The sequence below is a fragment of the Phaethon aethereus genome (genome assembly GCF_964289735.1).
Source record: "Phaethon aethereus genome assembly, chromosome: 7".
NCBI lineage: Eukaryota > Metazoa > Chordata > Aves > Phaethontiformes > Phaethontidae > Phaethon > Phaethon aethereus.
This window is the reverse complement of record NC_138583.1, coordinates 36985372-37009526: the sequence shown is the minus strand read 5'-3', so window position 1 is coordinate 37009526 and position 24155 is coordinate 36985372. Positions and strand designations below refer to the sequence as shown.

Sequence of the window (24155 nt, the reverse complement as noted above, 5' to 3'; positions counted from 1 at the left end):
TTAAACTCAGCTTTACATTCATCTTTCCTTTAAGTAACATATCTGTAGGAGAAAAACCCCATGATTAATAACACCTTGGAAACAGAGGGGTTTTTTGGGGGTTTTTTTGGGTTTTTTTTTTTTCCTCCTTGGCGCAGGGCCCAGTTCTGCAGCTTTGGGCAAAATCCATCTCTTTACAGCTCGGATATGCTGGTAGGTAGGCAGGAGGCGTCCTGACCTTTCCATCCTGTCTAGCATTTTTACTCTTCTGAAATTTAATGGGGAGAAAACTAACAGGATTCTGTGGAAGTTGCTTAAGAAACTTAAAAAAAAAAAAAGGGGGCTGAATCCAGCCTGTAGCTTACTTCAAAAGTGATTTTTTTTCTCTTCCTTCAATTCTACAGGATTGTTCAAAAAATATGTACCAGAAGAGGTTGAAAGCTATGTTGGGCACTGTATGAGTATTTAGGTAAAGATTTTTCTATTAAGCTTTTCCTATTAAGAGTTTTTCTATATGGGACCTACTCAAGCAACTAGGTTGAGGTTGTTTTTGTTAAACCAGGTTGGCAGCTCCATCGGAGGGAGCCTTATCTGCAGCCAGCGAAAAATACAGCACAAATACCCGTGTGGCTTTTCTAGAATAGTCTTATGATGGCACCACTTTGCTCCCATTACTTTCGTGAGTCCTTCTGTAGAGGACTAACTTTTTACCCTATACGTATGTGTAAGTGCTGATGGAAATCAATGGGAGATTTGTATCTGCAAAGCCTGCAGGGCCACATACCGATGGCACTCTTTTAGTCGGAGGCAGGAGGTACAAAGCAGCCTGCCTCCCTCGGGTGTTACGTGGGCTACTGGAGGGACACGGGCTGAGCTGCAACCTGTCTGTGACTGCCTCCCAAATCCTGGCCAGCGGAGGATGGCTACTAGGGATAGGCCAGTTACTTTTGTTTCCCACGTATTGTTTTATGTGTCTTCTCGATCCCATACCAGGCTCCTCATTCTTTCAGCTGCAGTATATTCCGATCGTGCGACTCGTTTGTGAGGGCAGAGGAATTGATGGAGCTTCTTTTTAGGATCTTGTTTATGATGTCTTTCCATGTCTTCTTGTACTGATGCCGTAGCAAAGAGTACACAAAGGGGTCTGAAACCACTTTGCTGTAAGCTAAGCACTTGGAAATTATTCCCCAGTGGGAACTGATGTGGACCACAGAGGATAATTCAACAAGTCTGTAGAAAGAGGAAGGTTGAAAGAGTGAATATTCATATAAAAAAACATGGAGCAACAGCACAACTGTAAGCCAATGACACCACCTTCCCCCACCCCCAAAAAAACCCCAATTTATTCCTAGGCAATTGCAAGAAAACAAAATAAGAAACCCATACTCATGAAAATGTGAATGTAGTCATCCCCTTATACATTTCTGAGACTGCAAATGTAAATTTGAGGTCTGTTTTCCAGGGATGGGACTACACAGCTTCTGTCAGAGAGTCTTGACCTCCAAACTTCAAGGCATCCTTGAATCTGTACATTTAGCTTTACATTTACTGAGGCTAGAAGTGGACCTTGTACATGTTGTCTCCTAAAAGCCTCTCTTGATCATTTGCCACAATAAATGTTGAAGAATTTAGTACAAAATGGAATAGCTCCAGCACGATATGAGGCAGTATTCAAAAGAGCTTATTTATTTGTTTTTGGCATATGCCTTTTGGAGACTGAAAACTGAGTCCAAATCTCTGATGTGGAGCTGGCTTTCTCAGGCAATCAAGATACTTGATAGATGGGCATCTCTCTCTAGAGTATTGTAACCTAGACCTATTTTTTCAGTCTAGTGAACACCCTGTTTGGGATCATAAATACTCTGAGGTAAGCAGGTCAACACTTCACGGAAAGCTTATTGCGGATGATAAATATCATGCAGCATCTACTCATAAAACCATTTTCTACATAACCTATCCTCAACCATTACGCTTTTAGTCTCTGTGCCAAAACTTATCCATATGGACAAGGTATGTTACTTTCTCTGACTCTAAAGTTTTCAGTCCTAGTAAGATCTCTTGTTAGAAAGCAAAGTTTCTCATCTGATATTTCACTTAATTGTTTTACTTCATTTAGTGCTTTTGGTTTGGGCATTTTTCTACTTATAATATCATGTTTCTGGCAGCTGAAGTTTATCACAGACTGAATATAACTCTAAAGAGAATGAAAGGCGTATAACCTCCCCAAGTATGTTTCCTGTTGACTTTGACACTTATTTTAACCATTGAATCCATCATGCACAGCAAATTTAAACACAAGTATTGTAAGAAATTGTTTCTGCATAGCCTAAAAATTTTCTAAATGTTGACGTAAAACCATATTTTGAGCACTAAATTTGCGATTGGGACACAAAGTGCCATTGCTTGGTCTCATGGGACTCGTATTCCCCTACTACTAACTATGTAAAAATCCAGCATCTAGTCTGAGCTCGTGGTCCCCTCTGGAGTATCTGAGAAACCACCCTGCCGGTGCTACCTAGCTTTCTTAGCCAGTCCAGCTCACAGAGACAGGGAGTTCAATGTTTGACTGGGTCATAGGAGAAGCACACGAGGAAGGAAAATCATCATTGAGAGATGGCATAATACAACTTGAATTTAAAAACTGGTCAGTTTAAAGGCCAAACATATACATTTGCGACAAATTTAGCAAGGCAAAACTTTTAACTCATTAAGGGAGGGAGCGAGAGAGGGAAGAGCGTTATATACTCCTCATACCTACAGTAGCACAGATAGTTCACTTTGTGCTGAGACTTAAGAGTATTTTTGACTGTGAAATATTGGTAACTCCACAAGGATTTCTTTCCCCATGTCTTTAAACAACACTGAAGGGCAGTTTTGTTCACTGTGTCTCTACAGCTGTTGAGAAACTATGATGTTCCTAGAGGAGGACGAGCTGCATGTGCTGCTAGGGAGCCCCGCTAAGCAATGGCAAATCTCTGCTGAAACTGCCTTCAGCAGCAGGTGCTCTTAAACCTGCCTGGAAAATACCTCAATTCCTAATGTTTCTCCAGCCAAAGCACTATTTCCAAGGAGCATTCTGAAGCATGGTTCCTGCAGCAGCGACGGAAATAGTGTTGGTACTTCAAGCAGTTTAGAAATGAGGACTTTTTTCCTGAGTCATTTTATTCTCATTCCATAAACTTTCGCTACATCGTGTTGTTTAACATAGTGCTGGCAGATGGCACGGTCCAGTCATTTGAGCATGAAAGTGGGACTAAGGAGCCTTAATTTGTTGCTCTACTGACTATGACCTTCTGTCTTCTCTCTCTGTTCTGGTTTGCCTAGACTGCAAACTCCATGGCAAAAGCTCGGGTTCTTCCTAGGCATGTGTGCTGGGCTTAGCACCACGGATCTGCAGCCAGTGCCGGGGCTTTAGCTGCTGTCATGGTGTTGGTAATTCTAATGCTGAGAATAGTTTTGTGTGCTTTGTGCAAGCAATTTGATCACTTTATCACTTTCGTTGCAAGAGGGGCGCACCTGTACAATAATGTTTTTAAGGGTGGTGACATTAGCCAAAATACTCTTTGGGCTCACAGACGTGTGAGACATCTGAGGTGACCAGGCGATGTTACAGGAAAATACTGGGGAATTGTGCTGGCCCTTCGACTGGTGCCGCTTGGCTCAGCTGGTCACTGTAAGCGACTTTGAGATACCGAAGAAGTGCTATCTGTCCCATTTTTCTCTCCTTTCATCTCAAATGAAGAAATACTGTTCTTTCAACCTCGCCTTGTAACTCATGGTTGATATCTTTCTTACAAAGTAGGATCCAAAATCAGACGCAATTATCTTCTACTCAGGCTGGAGGGGGGCCTCATCTGCTGTATTCTCCCTTGTTTAATAAAATGTAGCTTAAGACACCCACGTTAATATGCTCTAAAATGAGAATTGCCTATTTGGAAATTAATCATCTACTGAGTCATATTTACTTTGCAATCTACTGTAGCCATCCTGCTTCTTGTATTCTCCACTTCACATATTTGATACTGCATTTGCATTTTGAATTTCATCATGTTGAATTTCGTCATGTTGATTTACAGAGCGCTTTACAGATGTGAATTTGATTAAGTTTAATTAATTCGGTGGATGCCTTGAATGACCAAAATATGACAATTTGTGTCTGAGTCCCCGTCAATCAGTTCTACGAGATGTTAACAATCTCCATTTAAAGAATATGAAAAAGACACTTCAGGATTGCAAGCCTAGACTTGTTAATTTTACCTTCATTGACTGATAACTAAAAAGCCGACAATTTTATCAACAGAATTTTAAATATTTTCTTTGATTATTTTCCTTGTGTCCTTGATAGTTGCACATTTTATAATTCTTGTGTATTATTTTTTACAGTAAATTACATTTGCAAATATCAAGCAGCGAACACAGAAATGCAGACAAACCCTAAGCTATGCAATTCCTTTTTGTGTACAAACAATTAAATGTCAGTCTTTCAAGGCACATCACATACTTTATTACCTTTGAAAGAAGGTTTGTTTCTCATTTATGAGGGAAATTATATGCATAGCTTCAATTTTCATGAAAAGTTTCAGCCAAAAAGAAGACATTTTCAGTGAAGGAGCATTAATATTTCAGTGCTACCTGTAAATTAAATTCTACAGTATCAACTACATAATTCCCTGTCTTGCTTTCATAAGCCACTCTTCTATTGTCAGGTCTTCAGTATACCTTTTTATTTCAAAGCTATAAGCCGTTTTGCTGTGATATTTGGTTAATATTTTAGGAACTACGTGATTCTGTAGCATGTGTCATGTCAAACAGCTATCCAATTATTTTATTTCACTTCCAGTAACCAAACAAGAAAGCTGTGTTGAAGACTAAGACCTTGCTCTTTTATGCAGATAATAAACTGCACATCTATATAAAGGGTTTTCAGTGTGTATCACTTTAGTAAAATATTTTACTGAAAGTGTATATGTGCAGATGGAGGCTACTACAATGGCAACATGTCTGTCGCTTCAACCTGAGAGCTTGACTGAGTTATGGAGAAAATTCTGAATCAGACAGAGTCTCAAACAAGATAAAACGTCGTATTGTTCAGGGGTGAAACAAAGCTGGCACTGCATTTTGGAGCTGGTAGATGACAACGTTCCCACAAGAAGAAATTCAGTCCTTTCCCCAAGCATTTGGAGCAGTTCTTCAAGCCTGCGTTCCTCGCACTTCTGTTTGGGTCTGATTCCCCCCCAACAAGTCCCATAGTACCAGAATCAGAACTTAGCTGCTGCTTTTGTGTTAACGATACGAACAAGCTGACCAGGAGTTTTACCTTGATGTTGATTTCACTTTATCTTCACTTTACTGATTGGTAGACTGAATCTTTTGTATGCTGTCTTGCTAGTGGAAAAGCCCTATGTTAAGGATTGCTTCGTGACACAAAGATGACATCACAGTGATTGTTAGCTCATTAGCCTTAACCAGTTTTGCCTCTGAAGTGCTGCATATATTACAGCTGGCCAGATTCTATAAGAAAGCAGACTTTCGGGATTTTGTAGCTAATCTTGCAAATCTCTTGTAGCAAACCTTGCAAACCGTTGCTTTTGGCCATTGCTCTTCCCCTGAGCTGCAGGAACCACGCGTCAGCACAGAGCTATGAGGATGGCAAGCAGCACTGTCCAGCTGGTAACAAAAGGGTTTTCTATCCAGGAGGAAAACACCTCTACATCACATCAGCTGAGGCTTTTGATGAAGATTAGGAGGCCACTTTCTTCAAATATGTCAACCTAAGATTGCACAGGAAAATCACGCATTTATACGCACAGACAGGCAGGAACATAACTTGCAGAGGAATTCTGAACTTGTTTGTCTACCCGGGCAGGATCTGCATGCGGAGGGCATGCAACCAGTTTAAAAACACAGTTTGTTTATCCCTTGTTCCCCAGAGATGATGCAAGAGAATGTTGATCTTCTTCTGCCTATTCCACCATCCTTGGGGCTTGGGGCTTGAAACTTCTTTCTAATATTACTTCAGGATTTTTAATTTAAGGCCAATTTCCTCACACATTGACAGCACTTGCTAACTTACATGAGCAAAGTTCTATATTTCAGCATGAAACGCCTAGAGTTGGAAATTAATATTAGAAAATGGTATGACATTTTAATTTTTCTTAAAAAAGCTCCTTGGAGAAAATAGGTTTTGAACAATGTTATTTAATCACATAATGATAAATATAGCAAAAGAAGAGATGTGTACTAGTAGAATTTTTACAAACCAAGGAACAAGCTATGCCTAGAAATAAATAATATAGGGTAGTAAGTCTATCAGACTGGTGCAGTAGAAACATTGAATCAAGAAGAATCAGATTCTACTAATATATTACTTAGGTCAGCCACTGAACTAGTTAGAAGGGTGTTTTCTGAGAAAAGAGGTGCCTAATCTGATTTTTACCTTAATGTAATCTGAAAAACTCTGATTTACCCAAAGAATAATTTATCTGGCTGGGGTTATAAGCACAAGTCCCTCACTGGTTCATGGAATTGCTGGAGACAACTATTTGCTTTTTATGTGGAAGCAGAAAGTTGTTACAGTAAAGCCTTGCGATGTGCTGCTTTCACACCTCAATTCATGACGTACTTAAAAGCGTGTTTAATTTAAGCATATTGCTGATTAGAGCTGGCTCTCCAAATGAGAGGCTGAGCAATGCACTTCACCAGCTACTTTCTGTGCACTGCCTTGAAAAGTGACTGATTGCCTCCGACTCATGAATGCAAGGCACTGGACATAGTCCAGAAAATAATACTTGCTTACAGAATTAAGCTCAAAAGCCTCCTAATCCCCTTGACATCTGACAAATGTATTTGCACACTGTAACAAATAAACAGCATGGATCAATTAGCTATTATTATCACGAACATAAAATCAACGTGACCTGCAGGTTTTTCCGTTTTTACGAAAAGACTAAGAGACCTTCTTGCGAATTGTTTTGTTAGAAATTCAGGATATTATACTCAGTTGGAAAAACTTGGAGTTGGCTACATGCCCACTTATCCTGAGTCTTAATTGATTTTTTTCAATGATTTTTTTAGTGACGGATCTGAGTTTGACTGAAGTCAGCCCCAATAGTTGCTATTTGATCATACTGGTATAGGTGAGATTTTAAAAATATTTTTTTCTTTCCCTGTACTGTGTAGCAGCATTTCAGTTTTTCCAAAGTCCAAAGGAATTGGACTTACATTCCAAAGGAATGTAAGCTGTACATTTCCTTCAACAACTAGATAACACTTTTCTGGATATACTCACTTTCTAATACTTTATGTTTCATAGGAGTAATTTTGTGTTTTCCCCAGGAGCCATTTCCAAAGATAAGCTAGTAGACAGATTAGGACATCTGGCCATAAATCACGAGAATTTTTTTAGCTATGAGCCAGAACAGCTTCGATATTTGATGTTTATGACTAACAAACTCTATCCAGTCAGACAAAATTATAGTTTAAGTCTGTGGACCATGTTCTCACCTCAGATGGATCTCGTTGACCAGATTTTTACAGTCTGACCTATTCGGACAAGTGCCTTCCCCTGCAGATCACCCCCTGAACCTGGGAGGCAACCTGAGGAGTAGGTGACTACTTGACCTGAAAAAAGTCTTCAGAATCCTGTGGATGGACTTCCTAAACCACTCCCATGTGACCAACATATTGCCTGGGCTGACTGAAGAGAGTTTGGCCCACGGACTGGATCAGGACTGTAGCGGATAAGTGCTGTGACATTTTGTAGTTTTGTTAGCTCAGTAAATGCAATCTCTGTCACAGGAGTGGAAAGGAGGAGACTTGAATCATTTTCTGGTTCAGAGTGCCCTAATTCTCTGAGTTAAGAGTGCATCTCAGTAGCCTTTTCAAGTATGTGGGTTCACACTTACCTTGTAATTACATAAGGTGCAAAACAAAGTATAAAAGTACCAATAAAGGTACTTATTTTCTTTGTTGCTCGCTGCCGCCGTCTCTTTTGTTCTTCTAGACAACGCTCTCTTACGCTGTGTGACATTTAACACAAACAAGAACGTGAATCATAATATCAGGTAACAGATTTTCATGGCTTTACTCATGGAATGATGGAAATCAATCTTTCCAGTAAGTGCTGTATTCACATAAACCAATACCAGGTGCACTGCATTTATATGGGACAATACCAAGTATTGATGCATTGTATGATCAACTTACCCTCCAAAACCAAGTACTGGGAAGAACATATTTATATATTTATATGCACACATCCCCATTATTTCTATTTAAATATAGTCACATTGGTGGAATTCAGCCTTGAACTCAGTTGCAGTTCTTTTTTGAATTACTGTAAGCTGTATTTGCAGGCCAGACTTTGCCTCATGATATTCAGAGATTTGGAAAATATCCAGAATGGGGCAGGCAGCACTCTACTTCCCTAGAAACAGCAATTCCAACACCACTATCATAGATAGGAGAAACTTCCCAGCAAGATAAGTAATAAACCACGATAAAATCATAACGGGTGCAATCATGCTCTGAAGATTCAGCCCAGCGTTGGAGCAATCGCTATATCCCATAGCTGTGAACTGCGTGGCCATAAATCTTTCGGCAGCCGGTGCAGCTCCGAACAGCGGCCGTGCCGAACGCTTTGCAAAGCCAGGAATTACATAACAAACCCACAGTGCTGCGATGTGCTGACTCCTCGCCTCAAACCAGCCTAGTTCCCGACTAAACAGATACAAATTAGTCACACCCTCGAGTTTTTTCCCATCTGTGGCATTTTAGGGCAAGAGCTTCTCCCTTCAGTTTCCCAGTGGTAGTCGCACCAGGTCACCGGAGAGCTGCTAAGACCCTTGGTGTGTCGGCAAGGTGGTGGGACCATGGGGCTGAGACCACGCTTCCACTGCAGGAAATCCCCTTTGAAGTCAGCACGTTTGCTTGCCAAGAGAGTGATAACGTGAAAACCCATCCTTGTCCTCTACCTGCTTGTGTAACTCCTGCGCTGGCTGTGCGTTTTGAGGGAAGAGGACAAGTAACTGTCTTCCCCAGGCAGGTAGGTGAGATGGGCAGCACCGTCCGTACCTCTCAGAGCCATCCGTACCTGAGCTAGACCCACTGGGAAAGGGCAAACCCAAAGCCCGACTGCAGTCCTGAAATCCCTCTCCACGCGCGTGGCAGCGCTGCTACGTGTTGACTTATTGCACAGGTCTCGTGGTAAAGCAACCACGTGTCTCAGGCAAACAGAGTGGTCTGGCCCATGTGCTGTAGTTTGTAACTGCTTGGCATTGGTCGCTGGGTTTTTACTGTAAATTTGTAATCGATGACTCACTGCCGGGTTCCACACTCACATATGTTAATAGCTGTGAGGTTTACGGCCGCACCCTTACGTTATTTGGCTGTATGTGCAAGTGTTTGATCATCAGCTAGATGCATGTCATGTCCTGAGGGTCTCGGTGTGTTTTGGCGAGTGCCACTCCATGGTAGTGAGTTCTTATGTTACCTTTTTGTTGTGTTAAAGAAAATGTGTTTCCTTTAATCTGTTTTATATATGGCCTGACATTGCCAGTCCCCAGAGCAGCTATCATGATGTGCAAGTGAAATAAATACTGGAGGAAAAGTTTGTTCTCCTTGAAATAACAAATAGTCTTGCTGCTAAAGAACATGCCTAAGTAGAATGAAAACACATCTAAAAGTGTTACATGTTCTACGTCTGAGTTATTTGCAGCTAGATATGACAGCTGAGAAGGAAAAAAAAAAAAATCCACCTTTTCAAGGGAACCTATGTGCTTTCAGTTCTGCAAGAGCTGGAGAACTTGGAGTATTTTTAGGTGCAAACAGATGATCTTAGAGGTTCAACAGCTTCGCTTAAGACCTATGTGATTAAATTTGTAGTATCCCAGGCACCCGGTGATGTAGGAAAAGAAATCTCCAAAGTGGGTTCAATTAGGGTGGTTTTAGGGTGTAGAAGGTGGCGTATTTTTTGTCTCTAACAGTTTTACAGTTACGCCTCTTCCCTACTGGCACGTACAAAGCTGTCTTTGACTCCTGGAGCTCACACATGACTTGAGAACTACTGAAGACTTCAACCAATTTCTTTTGTTCACCCTTTCCAGATGTAGGTAATAAATACCACATCAGAGGAAGGTATTTTATCTCACTCTTTCACATAGACAATGTATACAGATGAGTATTTTGCTTTTGCACATGCACTAAGATAAGAACATATATGCAAATTTCTGTAGTGACACTAGTAATAGAAGTGGATTATTGACTAAGCTTTCATTTAAATGTTTTAATATCCTGGAAAATCTGTGATATATCCCTTTGAAGGTTTGGTATTTTAAACAAAGTTTATGAGATACTGGACCTTAAGGTCTATAAAGCTGGATATACCAAAAAGATAGTATAGATAATTTGGGTGAAGAAATTCATGGGTTAAGCACTTAAGTGAAGTCTTGCCCAAACCTCTCACGATACCTAAGATATCTTGGTCTTAAGAACAAAGTCAAGAAAAGGCAGTATCCAGTAAAAATGCCTAAGCTAACTTGAAATGACGTGTGCCCCAAACATTTACACGATTCTGTCTGGTATTTAGAGGTTTCCTTTGTACTCGTCTTGAATGATCTTCAGAAGATCACTTGTGTCTTTCCAAGTCACAGGTAATAAAGCCATCTGTCATAACGCCTGTCGCTAGATCCCCTTGCGGGTGGATTCTGAGTCATAGGAAGCAGAAAATTGCCCGTACACATTTCTCAGCATTGAAACTAGGCTATGCAAAGAGCCAGAGAAGTCAAGGCCATCTAAGGTGGGATTACAAACTTTCTCTCATGTGCTTTCTCCCAGTATCCATGTCTATGCTATTAGGTACTGCAGGAAACACTGAAATTGCCTGTATATGTATATACACACAGTACTTCTATAATTCAAATGATGCTTTTGTTATATCAGAGCTTTATGAACGTCAAGGATTGCTCCAAGAGACCTGCAGCCTTTTTATAGCTCTTACAACAGGGAAAGCAATTCAAGATCTAACCTTCTCACTGGTGGTAGTTGTCACCAGTTAAGGAAGCACCACCGTAGGCCAAATCAGCCACCATTTCTGTAGTCTAAGACTCTCCTTTCTTACAGAGAAACATTAGAATAACCTGATGCAAGACATAAATAATGGTTAGTAATACCAGTTGCTCTCAAAGTGGCTATACAACTCTGTCTCCTCTGAAGAAAGGAGGTATTGTTCCCACAGCCCCATGGAATCCACCTCTCAAGTGAGATGATTACAAAATGCAGGATCACCCTCAAATTAACCTAGACCAGAAAAAAATGCAGAGGAGGAGAAATACCATCAAGCTTTTTGCCCTTTTTCTAAGCTTTGCTCTTGCAGTCCAGGCAGACTTTAGTCATTAGGCATAATGATTGCTGTTTCAAATAGTCCCAGTGGGTCTGTGGCATTGCCCACCACCGCATCGCGTGGGGCGTGCAGGAGCGAAGACCAGTCGAGGCACAGTTTAGCAATCGGACAGCACGCAGGGCAGAAGGGTGTTTTTTCCTCTGTGTGATGTGGGGGATAAGGGAAGATTTATACATGTGTTTCTCAAGAACAGTAACAGGACTTGCCCAAAGTTCTGCTCTGCATTCTTGGTCAAGAGACAGATCAAACAGCTTATCTGGAGAATTTTGAACAAAAGTTTCTGTTCCTCTAAGAGCATGCTGTCCTGCCCTGATCCGTTCAAGCTTATTTGCCTTAGGCTTAGGAATCCCCCAAATATGACCTTTTTTTGAGGACAGCCACATGCCTTTTCAGTCCTGCAGCTCTGCTCCTGGCTGGCTGCAAATGGAGCGAGCTGATGTTTGCCTCCAGGTTGGAGAGCAAAGGACAGCAAGGGGGCTTGGGGGGGATGTCTGGCATGGGACTGCCCTCTCTGACTGCTCTCGGCTTTCCTGTCTTCCAGGCAGACTCTTTCCCCTGTATCAGACACCTCCTTGCGCTGCCAGCATTTTTCTGAGAGACATTTCCCTTCCCTTCAGTCCCTGTCAGAGACAGTCTGAACCTTAAGATCCCGTCTCTGACTGTCTCCCAAGCAGCACGCGCATCCCTCACAGCTGCTCTGTCACCCTACCCAGCCAAGCCATTTTCTCCCTTTTTCCAGGCAAATACATCAGACCCTTCCCTTTCCAGTCACCCACTCCAGCCACACTAAGCCCTAAAACTAGTTCCTCCGAGCAAAGCAGGCTGATTTCTTTCCACGCTGCGACCAGTGCCTCTGGTTTCCCCTTTCCAGAGCTCACTCATTGATTCTGCCACCCCATCCCAGTCATAGCTGAGTCTTGGCCCCATCCGCCCCAGCTCATCAGAGCCTCTCAGCCCTCAGCCAGGATGTGCTGATCCATCAGCCACCCTGTCCCGCTCTGTCCTGCCTCAGCTGTGCAGGTTCATTTCTCAAATCCCCATTGCCCGGGCAGATCACCCTGGCTTGTCCTGCTGCTCCCTTCTCACCTGCCCAACCCCATGTTCTTCCAGCCGCGCCTGTTTTGGTCCTCTCCGCTTCCTCCTCTCCGCTTCTCGTGGGCAGAGCCATCACATACTCACAGCACACACTGACCTCCTCCTCCCCTGTGCGCCGAGCACCTTCCCCAGCTCCTCACCAGAATCGCTGCCTGCCCAGCACCACCCTTGGACTTCCATCCAGCAAGGCTTTCTCTCCTTCGGCTTTGCCACTATGCTCCCCTTACCGACCCAGGGAAAGCTGTCTCTCCCACCCTCCCTCCTCCAGCCAAATCTGCATCCCTTCCAGATCCAGACATAACCTACTTAGGTAAGATTTATAGCTTGTGCATAATCCCCGATGTGACTCTCTTGCACAGCATCCCAGCACACGTTCGTACCCGTTTGGCGCTTGCCTTCAAGCCCATTATCCTTCCAGCCCCGGAGACTTTTCTCCTCCTGTGCTTAAAAACTCTAATTTGAAATGAACTTTATACAATCCTTGCTTGTCATATTAGCATCGCTACTGAAGTCTCTCTCACTTTGGTTTAAGCACAGGCATTCAAGCGTATGCATTTTGCAGATGTTATTCCCGTACAATTCTGCCTTCAGGAAAGATGAAGTTGCTGAGAGCACAGGGTAGGGAAACTGCCGGGCGAAGGAGCGGCTCACGGCGCCCAGCCTCCCTTCTGAACTCCGACTGAAGGGACATGCACAGCCTCAGCCTGCTCCCTCCCAGGGATCCAGCAACGTTTTGGGCTGACAGTGCCAAAAAATGCAAATCTATCGACCACTAAACCTACCTGCAGAGACAAAGAGCTGTGATCTGATCCCTATCTGAAAGGGAAGTGCATGCTCAGCCACAATTGTCTGTGTCTTTGCTCTCCCTCCCAAGACAAGCCCTTAAGCATAACAAAAAAGAGTTGCTTCTAAAACCAGAGAAATAACCACAAGTAAAAAGAAACATGCAGAACAGAAACTGGCAGGAAGGATGCTTATTTTCTCCCCCTCCCCATCCCCTGCCGTGATAGTGAACCGACTGTATTTAACATAACACTGAACCCGTCCTCGCTTGCTCTGCGGTGAATAGTCTCACTTGCTGAACACACAGGCACCTTACCTGGGATGGATGTCCACAAGCAGCACCAGGGTCTGCATAGTGATCACGTCAATCCGCTTACAGTGAAACCGTGCCACCTTCAGCACTTTTAGATATGTGAAACACAGGACTATGAGGGAGAGGAGGAAGCTGAGGGTGTGAAAGACCCCAGTGAAAATCACAAACTGTGTCCTATCCTCTGGTCTCTTGTTGTACAGGGTGCAGGAGGCATAGAGGTGATGGAAACCCACCCAGGAGAGAGAAGCTGCCACTATCGGGAACGACACCGAGTGCAACCATGTGTAGCTCAGTATGAGCGCAGCATCTCTGTACCTCATTTTGGAGTGATAACTTAGAGGGAAGACCACAGCAATCCACCTGTCAATGCTCAAAGCTGCCATGCTTAACATGGAGTTCGTGGTGAGAAAAGTCTCCAGGAAACCCACGATGTGGCAGATCTGATCTCCTCCTGGTTGACTCTTGTAAATTATCCCAGCCAAGGTCAGGGGCATGTTCGAAACAGTCATCAACAGGTTGCAGAAGGTGAGGTTGAGGATGAACAATCCCGGGACCTGCTTGCGGATGTCGGCGCTGTACAGGAAGCAAATCAGCACCAGCACGTTGGCCAGCAGGGCCACAAGCATCAGCACCACCACCACGAAAGCCAGGATCACCTCCCAGATGCTCATGGTGCGTCCAGTCACAGGAGGGACATCTCCGAAACTGCGTCGCGCCGGCACCCAGGGAACATGGTGCGAGGCACACTCACCTCGCCCTCCTCCCCAGCCTGCTCGCACTCTTGCATGCCCTCTGTATTTTTAGAAGAGCTGCAGTTTTTTCTCCAACCTCCCCCTCCTCGCTGCTCCTTTCCACGTCAACGCTTTCTGAGACGTGCACAAAAGCACTGGGAATGCCCATCAAACTGCGAGGAGGGCTTAGAAAATATCAGCAGGACTGAACCACTGTCTCCATTTGGTCCATTCGAAGGAGAGCAGGTTATTCTGAGAAACTGCTCTCCTGAGATCCCTAATTATCAGCCCAAAGCTTGCAAGCAATTCACCGAGTGAATTGTGCTCTCTTTCTCTCTTGCTTTCTGTCTCTCTCTCTTGCTCTTTCTCTCCCCTCCCCTCTCCTCCAACCCTCACTCCCTTCCAGGCTGAATGTAACCTGCTTTTTATGATCACAGATAAAAACCCCATTAATGGATTAAAGTATGCACACTGCTGGTGATTCGCAAACGTGATTATGTCATCCCCGCTCCACAACCCCTCCCCTTCTTGCAATTGTGACTAGACTTTCCTCAAGAGAAATCCCATGCTTGCATTTAATTGATTTAGCCATTAATTTGCAAGCAGCGGTGTAACCGAATTCCTGCACTCCAGTGTGTTTCCTACATTTCGGTGCATCACACTCACAGTTGCTGCTTGCTCTCAGCCAGGGCAGGGGCTTTCTTTTCATTAGCTGTGATCAAAAAGATGGGGAAAAATGGATGTATTCTGCTACTTCTCTGGAGCTGTCATTAGGCTACCGGTTTTACTGCTCTAGTTTAGCACTTTGCAGTCCCGTGTCTCCAAGCACGATGTGTAAAAGGAAAATGATTGCCTCCCCTCCTCCTTTAAAAGCAGGGAAACCAAAGCCCCAAATGCCGCTGTAACATGCCCAAGGTCACAGAGCAGGTGAGTGGCAGAGAGGGCAACGTGATGCCAGTCTCGCTATTCAGTCAGGCTTTTTCCCTTTCAACAGCCTCTTCTGCTTCCTAATCAAAGCCTCCCTCCCCGTGAGGGTGAGCACCCTTTGAGATCAAAACCAAGAAGCAGTTTGGCAAAGGAAATAGGAATGAGTCTGTATTGCACATAATTAGGTCTTAAAACTAATTTGTTTTAAAGGACGGAGTGGAACGGTTTTCTGATTGCCTTTCCTGTCTCTTTAAAACAGTTTTAACTGGGGATGCCGAGAGGTTGCAAGCAATCGGGACAGCTTTCTCATCAAGGCAGCCAAGCCTTAATGCCCACACAATAAGAAGGCAAAAGATACCCTGCAGCACAGTTGTTGTGGCTTAGTAAATGCCTCTGCACGTGTGCGAGCGCTAGATGCTTAGGCAGATTTTTCTTCTGTGCTCGCAGCCCTTGCCAGAGCTGTGCATGCTCGATTTACAGCAGCTATTCGTGGCAGACATGCGGGCTCATCCACTCTGTAGAAGAGCTGTCACCCTGCACGGTGACAGAGCTCTGCATGTTGTAGGAAGACCCCTTCTCTTCCACTTCTGTGGTGTTGTATTTCCTTAAACCAGGCTTTAAAGGGCCAACAGGGAGAGAAGACTGTCATCACAGACAGCTGGGACACACCAGGACAGTTTAGCTGAGTGTGTGGGTCCCCGATGCACACACTCGGCAGGGGAGGAGCAGCTCGGGGTGCAGATCCCAGGTCTGCCCATCAGCCCTGCGAGCTCCCTGTCTCCAGAACACACGTACACGTCCTCATGCTGGGTGGACTTCAGTGGCTAGTCTTTCCCTGAGGCAGGGACCCGAAGCCACACAAGAAAAGCCTACAGGTGACCCCTTCTCTAAATAAGAGGGCCCTTTACCCTCTTAGGAGGGGTAGGCTAAGGGGATGGGAGAGAAGGTGCAGACCTTGCTCTGTGGCACCACAGCCTCAACAAGTTTCCTTCCTGGGTAGGAAGCAACAACCCTGGTTGAGAAAGATGTCCTAGCATCAACGGCCTGAGCAGGGTGTCCATGTTACAGTACCTAGCGTGATGCCAGCTTAAAGCTCAGCAAGCAAAGACAGCTGCAGGCCCCCAGGAAGAGGCCATGTGAGTCGGGAGGCACTGAGAAGAAAAACTGGGAAGTTTCTATAGATGTGGCAAGACTTGCTGGGAGACTAGGAAAGACAGGGGAAAAAAGAAGGGAAAACCTGGTGACATATGGGAGGTAGGTACTCTGTGGTGGAGGGGAATCTCATGCCCACTTGGTGTCAAGGTGATACCTGACTCCTCCTTGCCATGCCCAGTCTCCTTGGCTCAAATCAATCCTGCACGGCCCCCAGCTGCACAAATCATTCAAGGCCCAGCAGCGCAGGCACTGGCTAATTTATCTTGCCTTGCAACACACGAGGCTGTGGGTTTATCAGGATGGTTTCCTGAAGCAGCGTGCTCTTTTCCCTTTAGCGAGCTGTGGTGTCTCCTGGATGCTCGTGAGTAATTCCTTGGTGTGACAGGGAGCCTGGCATCATTGTCAAGCCCAGGTGGACAGAGAGGGGGGAAATTTGCACCTGGAGATAAAGGATTAGGGCTGATGGTCAGCAAAGGAGTATTATCCCAAGGGGATGGATAGATGTGAAATGAGAGGAAAAGACATAGTTCAGTGAAGCAGTGATGGGATATGAATGGTCAGATCTGGGGGTGGCATGGGATAGATGCTGCATGGATCTGTCATGAGAGGGCCAATGTGGAGCTCATGTGGAGGCAACAGTGGACAAAGGGTAATGGTGGACATATCTTGAAGGGCAGAAAAGGACGGCAGGACTACAGACTGGCTCTGCTGGATCTCTTTACTGGGGAGTGGAGAAGCATACAGGAGTGGAGAGCTGCAGAACTGTCTAGAGGAGACCCACTGTCTCCTCTGCGTGGTGTCTGAGGTCCTTCTTCCAAGACCTGAAAGCTCCCCTCCCTCCACCTAGCCTGTTTCCAACCCCCCAGACTTTGGTAGGGTGCTACCACCGTTCATACTAAATGCTAAATTAAAGCAGTGAGTTTAGCATGTACTTCAGTAATTGTTGGCCTAAATGAACGGAGTATTCCTACTCCTATGCACCATAACTTACTGATTGCTTTGCCTTTTCCTATTCCTATCAAGCTACTCCGTGTTGTACAAGTTCCTTGGGTAATGAAAACGTTGTTATCAGTAAGGCTAAACTCCCAGTGTTTACAGGAAAAAAGTAGCAGCTAAAAAGGGCTTAAATCTACAACTAAGTGAAAAAGCTTTCTAGATTTCAGGAGAAAGCTGAAGTTTCCTCGTGATGACTGATTTGAGCCTCAGTATGTATGCCTAACTCTAACGGCTCAAGTAATTTACATAATTGATTCCCCTGTTGGTAATCTCTGAAGCTGAGGATATTTACTGAATGCTTCTGGATTTGTTTATCATGCATGCCTAAGAGAGTATGATGCATCCATCAAATAGCTTCATTTTATACAAATCAGGAGGAAAGAATATGCTGTGCATATTTTATCACTGTAGAGGAAACAACTGTGTTGCCTGTGAGTTCCTAATGGCAGGGACTGCAGGTTTGGTCTGTAATATTTCAATGACAGACTACATTATGAATTAGAAAGAAGCACTTCTAATAAATATGAATTATCACCAGTGAACTTTGACAGTACCAGGGCTGGGGTTAGAAGATCAGTCCTCCTTTGGCATTCACTCCATTATCAGGCACACAAGCCCACGGAACATCTATTGTATTTTATATATATTAAATGCAGAGATGACTCTGTGGGGCACGGCCCAGCAGATAGAACAACAGGCTGCTGACCGAGACCCTTGGGTCCTGTGTTACCCCAGGGACATCAGTGTACTAAACCTCTCCCACCTTTGCTTTGCGTTTGTACACAACGAGGCTCCGACCATTGAGAGCCTAAAGGCCTCCTCTTAATCAAATAATGAATTTTATCCACAAATGACTAGTTCCAGAAGGATCACGCAAACATCTTGCCATTCTTTTACGACGGCCTAGCTAACGGATTTGTGGCCTACATACCACATGCATTCCAGTTTACCCTGACAGAGATATGATTTGTACTAGTGTTGTACCAAACAGGAGGCATATTGCAACAATATGAAACTCCTCTAGATAAGAGTTCAATTTATTACCCTTCAAGTAGTAATTTTTATTACATTTTTGTCTATATTTGGCAATGGGCAAAGACACGAAGCTGATTAAATCTTAATTATTTTGGGTTGACATTTCAATACCAAAATTCTACAACACGTGGGTGGAAGATTTGTCTTTGTTGGGGTGTTCATGAAGGGAAAAAGCTTTCCTTGCATGCTGTCCCACTGAGACTATGAAATAGCTACCTGGGATAAACAAAATTTTCAAAGTTATGTGCAATATTTCTTATATAGGATGGTATTTTGATGGCCTAACTAAAACATCTAAGGCACCCATTTCATAGGAAACTAATGTTTAAGATTTTACAACACCGAGAAAACTACTTGAAAATATAACCTGAAAATGCATTTCAGGGCTGACACATTTCCTTTGTACTGAGAGTTGTAGCTCTCCAATTTTTCTCCGTCAAATTTGGGGACCTTGGTTTCATGCTTTCACTGCACTTTCCTTCTTCCGTTGTCTCACCTCCCTTTGATCAGCAGTGTACAGACTTCACAGGACTGTCATAACAGGAGTACTGACATGTGGAAGAGATCATTTCTCCTTTACCTGCCTCTTCAGCAGTTCAAAGACAGCCAGTTTCTCGCAGGAAGCCAGCGTGCCTGCAGACAGCCCACGGGTGTTTCCTCTGGCCTCCGGCAGCCTTTACTCTCTGCCTCACGGCTCTTCGGAGAGTTTGCAATGCATTCACAAACTGTGGAACCGAGTCGTTTCACTTCACTGCCAATTAAATTAAACTCCAGTTAAACAGCAGTATCTTTATTCTGATGATTTGGGGGTCGAGCAGCACACTGGAAAAAGCAAAGCGTTCCCTGTGTTTACGTAAGATAATGGCTCATGAAACCATGGTTCCACAGGATCGCTGCTCAAGTCCCACTGGCTCCCGCCACCCGCATTTCACCACGCACGTATGGTACAGACCGCGTGACCAGCGACTTGTGTAACGGCTGCATCCGCTGCCAGGACGGCAGGCAGACTTCGCGGGGCAGCCGGGCCTGGTAGCTCCGTGCTCCATTAACGACGTCAGAAGCAGCAGGGAACGCTTTCTCCTCTGCTTCTGCAAAACCCCACCTTTTGATTCACTGCGTGGACAGTGATCAAGCCTCGGGTCACCGCGCCGGGACCGAGGCTGCAGGAGAGAAGGCACACGGAAGCTCCTGAAGCACTCAGGTGAGTTGACCCTGGTCTGCCTTCAGCCCTGGACCACGCAAGACCTTGGCAAATTTAAGCCGCCGAGGCGAAGGGCTCTGGAGCGGGGGATGGCGCCGGGGGACCCTTCCCACAGCGGCCAAACCGCGAAGGCGGCAGCGCAGGGAGAGGGAGATAGAGCTGACTCCGGCAGCGCTGACCCCGCCCGGGCAGGGACCCGAGCACCGGCGGCCAAAGACCCTCACATGCCAGAGCGGCCACCGGGAGCGCAAGCGGCCCGCAGCGCGGTGAACAGGGCGGGGCGCGTCAGCAGCGCGTGGCACGGCGGTTTGCGCAGCAGCTCGCGCAGGCAGGGCGTGCAGGGCAGGCGCGCGGGTGGGGCGCAGCACCCCCCGCCCCGGCACTAGGGGCTCTCTCGAGGAGCGGCCATTGCCCGCCCAGCAGAGGCCCTGCCGTGGTCTCCACTCAGCTGAAGGCCGTGACCAGAAGGGATGTGGCGGCCCAGGCCGAGCTCCCGCTCAAGCAGGTGGCTGTCCCGGTGTCCGGCTGCAGGGAGCGCCTGAGCCCGTCACTTGTGCCAGAGGGTGGCACAGACAACACCTGCGTGCAGTGAGGCCGGGTGAGCTCGGCCTGGGGCAGAGCTGGCAGAGGCCGTGCAGAGGCTGAGGGGGAGATGGGAGTATGAGGAGGACATGGGTCGATGGAGCCACACCCGGCCGTCCTTGGGGCTGAGGCAGCCGGTGGAGGCTCCACAAGTAGCAGGGGATCCCCTGCCCTCTTGCTGCCTGGAGACCTAAGAGACGAGGGGGAATGGAAGCAGGTCTCTGCATGGGGCGGCAGGCGAATCCCCTCCCGGCCTCCCTCACCATCCCAGCTGCCCTCACACAACAGGTATGGGGCTCTGGAACTTGAGGGCCAGGCACATGAGGACCTTCATGAAAGCCCTTCCAGGGGTTGCCGAGGGTAAGTCACCCAGCCCCACGCATCAAGACGTCCTCTGTTAAGTCATTGTCGTAGGTGACTCCCTTCTGAGGGGAACAGAGGGCCGAATATGCCAACCGGACCCAACCCACAGGGAAGGCTGCTGCCTCCCTGGGGCCGGGTGAGAGATGTCACCAGGAAACTCCCTGGTCTGGTTCGGCCCACTGATTCCTACCCGCTGTTGGTCATACAGGTTGGCAATGATGAGGTTGCACTAAGAAGTCCAAAAGCAATTAAAAGGGACTTCAGAGCGCTGGGGTGACTGGTCAATGGAGCATGAGCACAGGTAGTGTTTTCGTCAATCCCTTCAGTGACAGGGAAGAACTCTGAAAGGAACAGGAAAGCACACTTGGTCAACACATGGTTCAGGGGCTGATGCCGTCGGCAGAATTTTGGTTTTTTTGACCATGGAGCAATTTACACAGCACCAGGCCTGCTGGCAGCAGATGGAGTGCAACTTCTTCCAAGGGGAAAAGGATTCTAGCTTGCTAGTTGGCAGACCTCATCAGGAGGGCTTTAAACTAGATTTGAAGGGGGAAAGAGACAAAACCAGGCTCACTAGAGATGAGGATCTAGGCATGCTGGTGTTGAGGTGAAATCAATAGCCCAGCTCAATTGCATCTACACCAATGCACACAGCATGGGCACCAAACAGGAGGAGCTGGAAGCCATTGTGCAGCGGGACAGCTATGACTTAGTCACCATCACAGAAACATGGTAGGATGACTGTCGTAACTGGAGTGCTGCAATAGATGGCTATAAGCTCTTCTGAAGGGATAGGCACGGAAGGAGAGGTGGTGGGGTGGCTCTGTATGTTACGGAGTGTTTTGATTATATAGAAATCAATGATTGTGATGACCAAGTCGAGTGCTTATGGGTAAGGATGAGGGGGAAGGCCAACAAGGCAGATATCCTGCTGGGAGTCTGTTATAGACCACTCAACCAGGACGAAGAGGCAGATGAAACATTCTATAAGCAACTGGCAGAAGTCTTGCAATCGCTAGCCCTTGTTCTTGTAGGGGACTTCAATTTGCTGGACATCTCCTGGAAGTGTAACACAACAGAGAGGAAACAGTCTAGGAGGTTCCTGGAGCGTGTGAAGATAACTTCCTGACACCTGGTAAGTGAGCCTACCAGGGGAGGTGCCTTGCTTGACCTGCTGGTTACAAACAGAAGGACCGGTGAGAGCTGTGGTGGTCGGAGGCCATCTTGGGCTTAGCGACCACGACATGATAGAATTCTTGATTCTGAGTGAAGTAAGGAGGGGGATCAGCAAAACCACTACCATGGATATTAGGAAAAATTTCTTCACCGAGAGGGTGGTCAGGCATTGGAACAGGCTGCCCAGGGAGGTGGTGGAGTCACCATCTCTGGAAGTGTTCAAAAAATGTGTGGATGTGGCACTTCAGGACAAGGTTTAGGGGACACAGTGGCACTGGATTAATGGTTGGACTTGATGGTCCTTTCCAACCTTAGTGATTCTGTGATTCTGGGATTCTGTGATTCTATGGACTTCTGGAGGGCAGACTTTGGCCTGTTCAGGTCACTGGTTGAGAGAGTCCCTTGGGAGACCGTCCTGAAGGGCAAAAGGGTCCAGGAAGGCTGGACAGTCTTCAAGGAGGAGCAGACGGTCCCCATGTGCTCTAAGAAGAGCTGGCGGGGAAGACGACCGGCCTGGATGAACAGGGAGATTTTGCTGGGACTCAGGGAAAAAAGGAGAGTTTACCATCTTTGGAAGAAGGGGAAGGCAACTCAAGAAGAGTACAAGGATATTATTAGGTCATGGTGATGAGATTGTCAGAGAGAGTCATGGTGAATGGCGTTAAATCCGGCTGGCGGCTGGTCACAAGCGGTGTTCACCAGGGCTCGGTTCTGGGGGCGGTCTTGTTCAATATCTTTATCGATGATCTGGATGAGGGGATCGAGTGCTCCCTCAGTAAGTTTGCAGATGACACCAAGTTGGGTGGGAGTGTTGATCTGCCGGAGGGTAGGAGGGCTCTGCAGAAGGATCTGGACAGGCTGCATCGACGGGCCGAGATCAGCTGTATGAGGTTTAATAAGGCCAAGTGCCAGGTCCTGCACTTGGGTCACAACAACCCCACGCAACGCTAAAGGCTTGGGGAGGAGTGGCTGGAGAGCTGCCTGGCAGAAAAGGACCTGGGAGTGCTGGTTGGCAGCTGACTGAACATAAGCCAGCAGTGTGCCCAGGTGGCCAAGAATGCCAACAGCATCCTGGCCTGTATCAGGAATAGTGTGGCCAGCAGGAGTAGGGAAGTGATTGTGCCCCTGTACTCGGCACTGGTGAGGCCGGACCTCAAATAGTGTGTTCAGTTTTGGGCCCCTCACTACAAGAAGGACATTGAGGTGCTAGGGTGTGTCCAGAGGAGGACAACGAAGCTGGTGAGGGGTCTGGAGTCTTCTGAGGAACGGCTGAGGGAACTGGGGTTGTTCAGTCTGGAGAAGAGGAGGCTGAGGGGAGACCTTATCACTCTCTACAACTACCTGAAAAGGGATTGTGGTGAGGTGGGTGTTGGTCTCTTCTCCCAAGTAACCAGCGACAGGACGAGAGGAAATGGCCTCAAGTATCTCCAGGGGAGGTTTAGATTGGATATTAGGAAAAATGTCTTCTCTGAGAGAGTGGTCAAGCATTGAAACAGGCTGCCCAGGGGGGTGGTGGAGTCACCGTCATTGGAGTTGTTCAAAAAACAGGTAGACGTGTCACTTCAGGATATGATATAGTGGGCATGGTGGTGTTGGGATGATGGTTGGACTTGATGATCTTAAAGATCTTTTCCAACCTTAATGATTCTGTGAAATTTGGTTTGCTGGAGAGAGAAGGTGCAGCTCTGCCTGTCCCGGGCCCTCGCTCACATGGTGTCACGGTGCAGAGATAGCTGCTACACCTTCTCTGCACAAAGTTTCTTTTACTTCAGCCCCACTCTTCCCAACCCCAAAGGACCAGCATCACATAGCATCTTTTTGTCTGGTTTCCTGGTCTCTAGCAGGTGCTGCGTGTTGCACACAGTGAGCGCAGCATAGTATACTGGGACTAACTGGGGGTTACTGGCCAGCCAGATGGTTTCTCACAGGCTTTAGGGAACTGGGGAGAGAAACTCTCCTCTGCCTCACTGTGCCGCCCTCCCTCTGCAAGTGCCAAGCAGCTACAGCAGCGCTGCTCACCAGAGCCCTCCAGGCAAATTAGTCATGCTCAGGTTGTCACTGTTAGTTTGCTTCATGGAATTAAAGAAACATCAGGTCCTGAGGCACATGGCTGATGCTTTTGGCACTTACGCCTGCTGGATGGATTTTTAAGGCCTCTTAGGGCAGCTAAGGCAATCAAATCAGGGCAGCAGCAGCAGCAAGTCATGTGAACTTTTGAGTCCGGGACTTTTGGGGGTGGATATGTGTGTAGGTGGAAGGCACAGCTCTCCCTTTCCCTGGGCTCCTTCTGAACCGGGTGAGAGCTTTCTTCCTGGGGACCAGTTAGTGGATGAGCAAGCTCAGTCACTTAGTGCGAGTAGGAGAGTAACTTGGTCTCTCTGTTATTCCTGTAAATGCAAGATGTTAAATGACATATTCCAG

General features: G+C 46.3%; 1 protein-coding gene across 1 annotated transcript; it reads right to left on the bottom strand.

Annotated features, from left to right (window-relative positions):
* Positions 1–856: 856 nt before the first annotated feature.
* On the bottom strand, positions 857–14239 carry GPR26 (G protein-coupled receptor 26; the record flags this gene model as incomplete). Its single annotated transcript, XM_082002092.1, has 3 exons — positions 857–1209; positions 7884–7997; positions 13572–14239. The coding sequence occupies 3 exons, from the start codon at positions 14237–14239 to the stop codon at positions 978–980; spliced, it is 1014 nt and encodes a 337-aa protein (XP_081858218.1). The 3' UTR covers positions 857–977.
* Positions 14240–24155: the final 9916 nt, after the last annotated feature.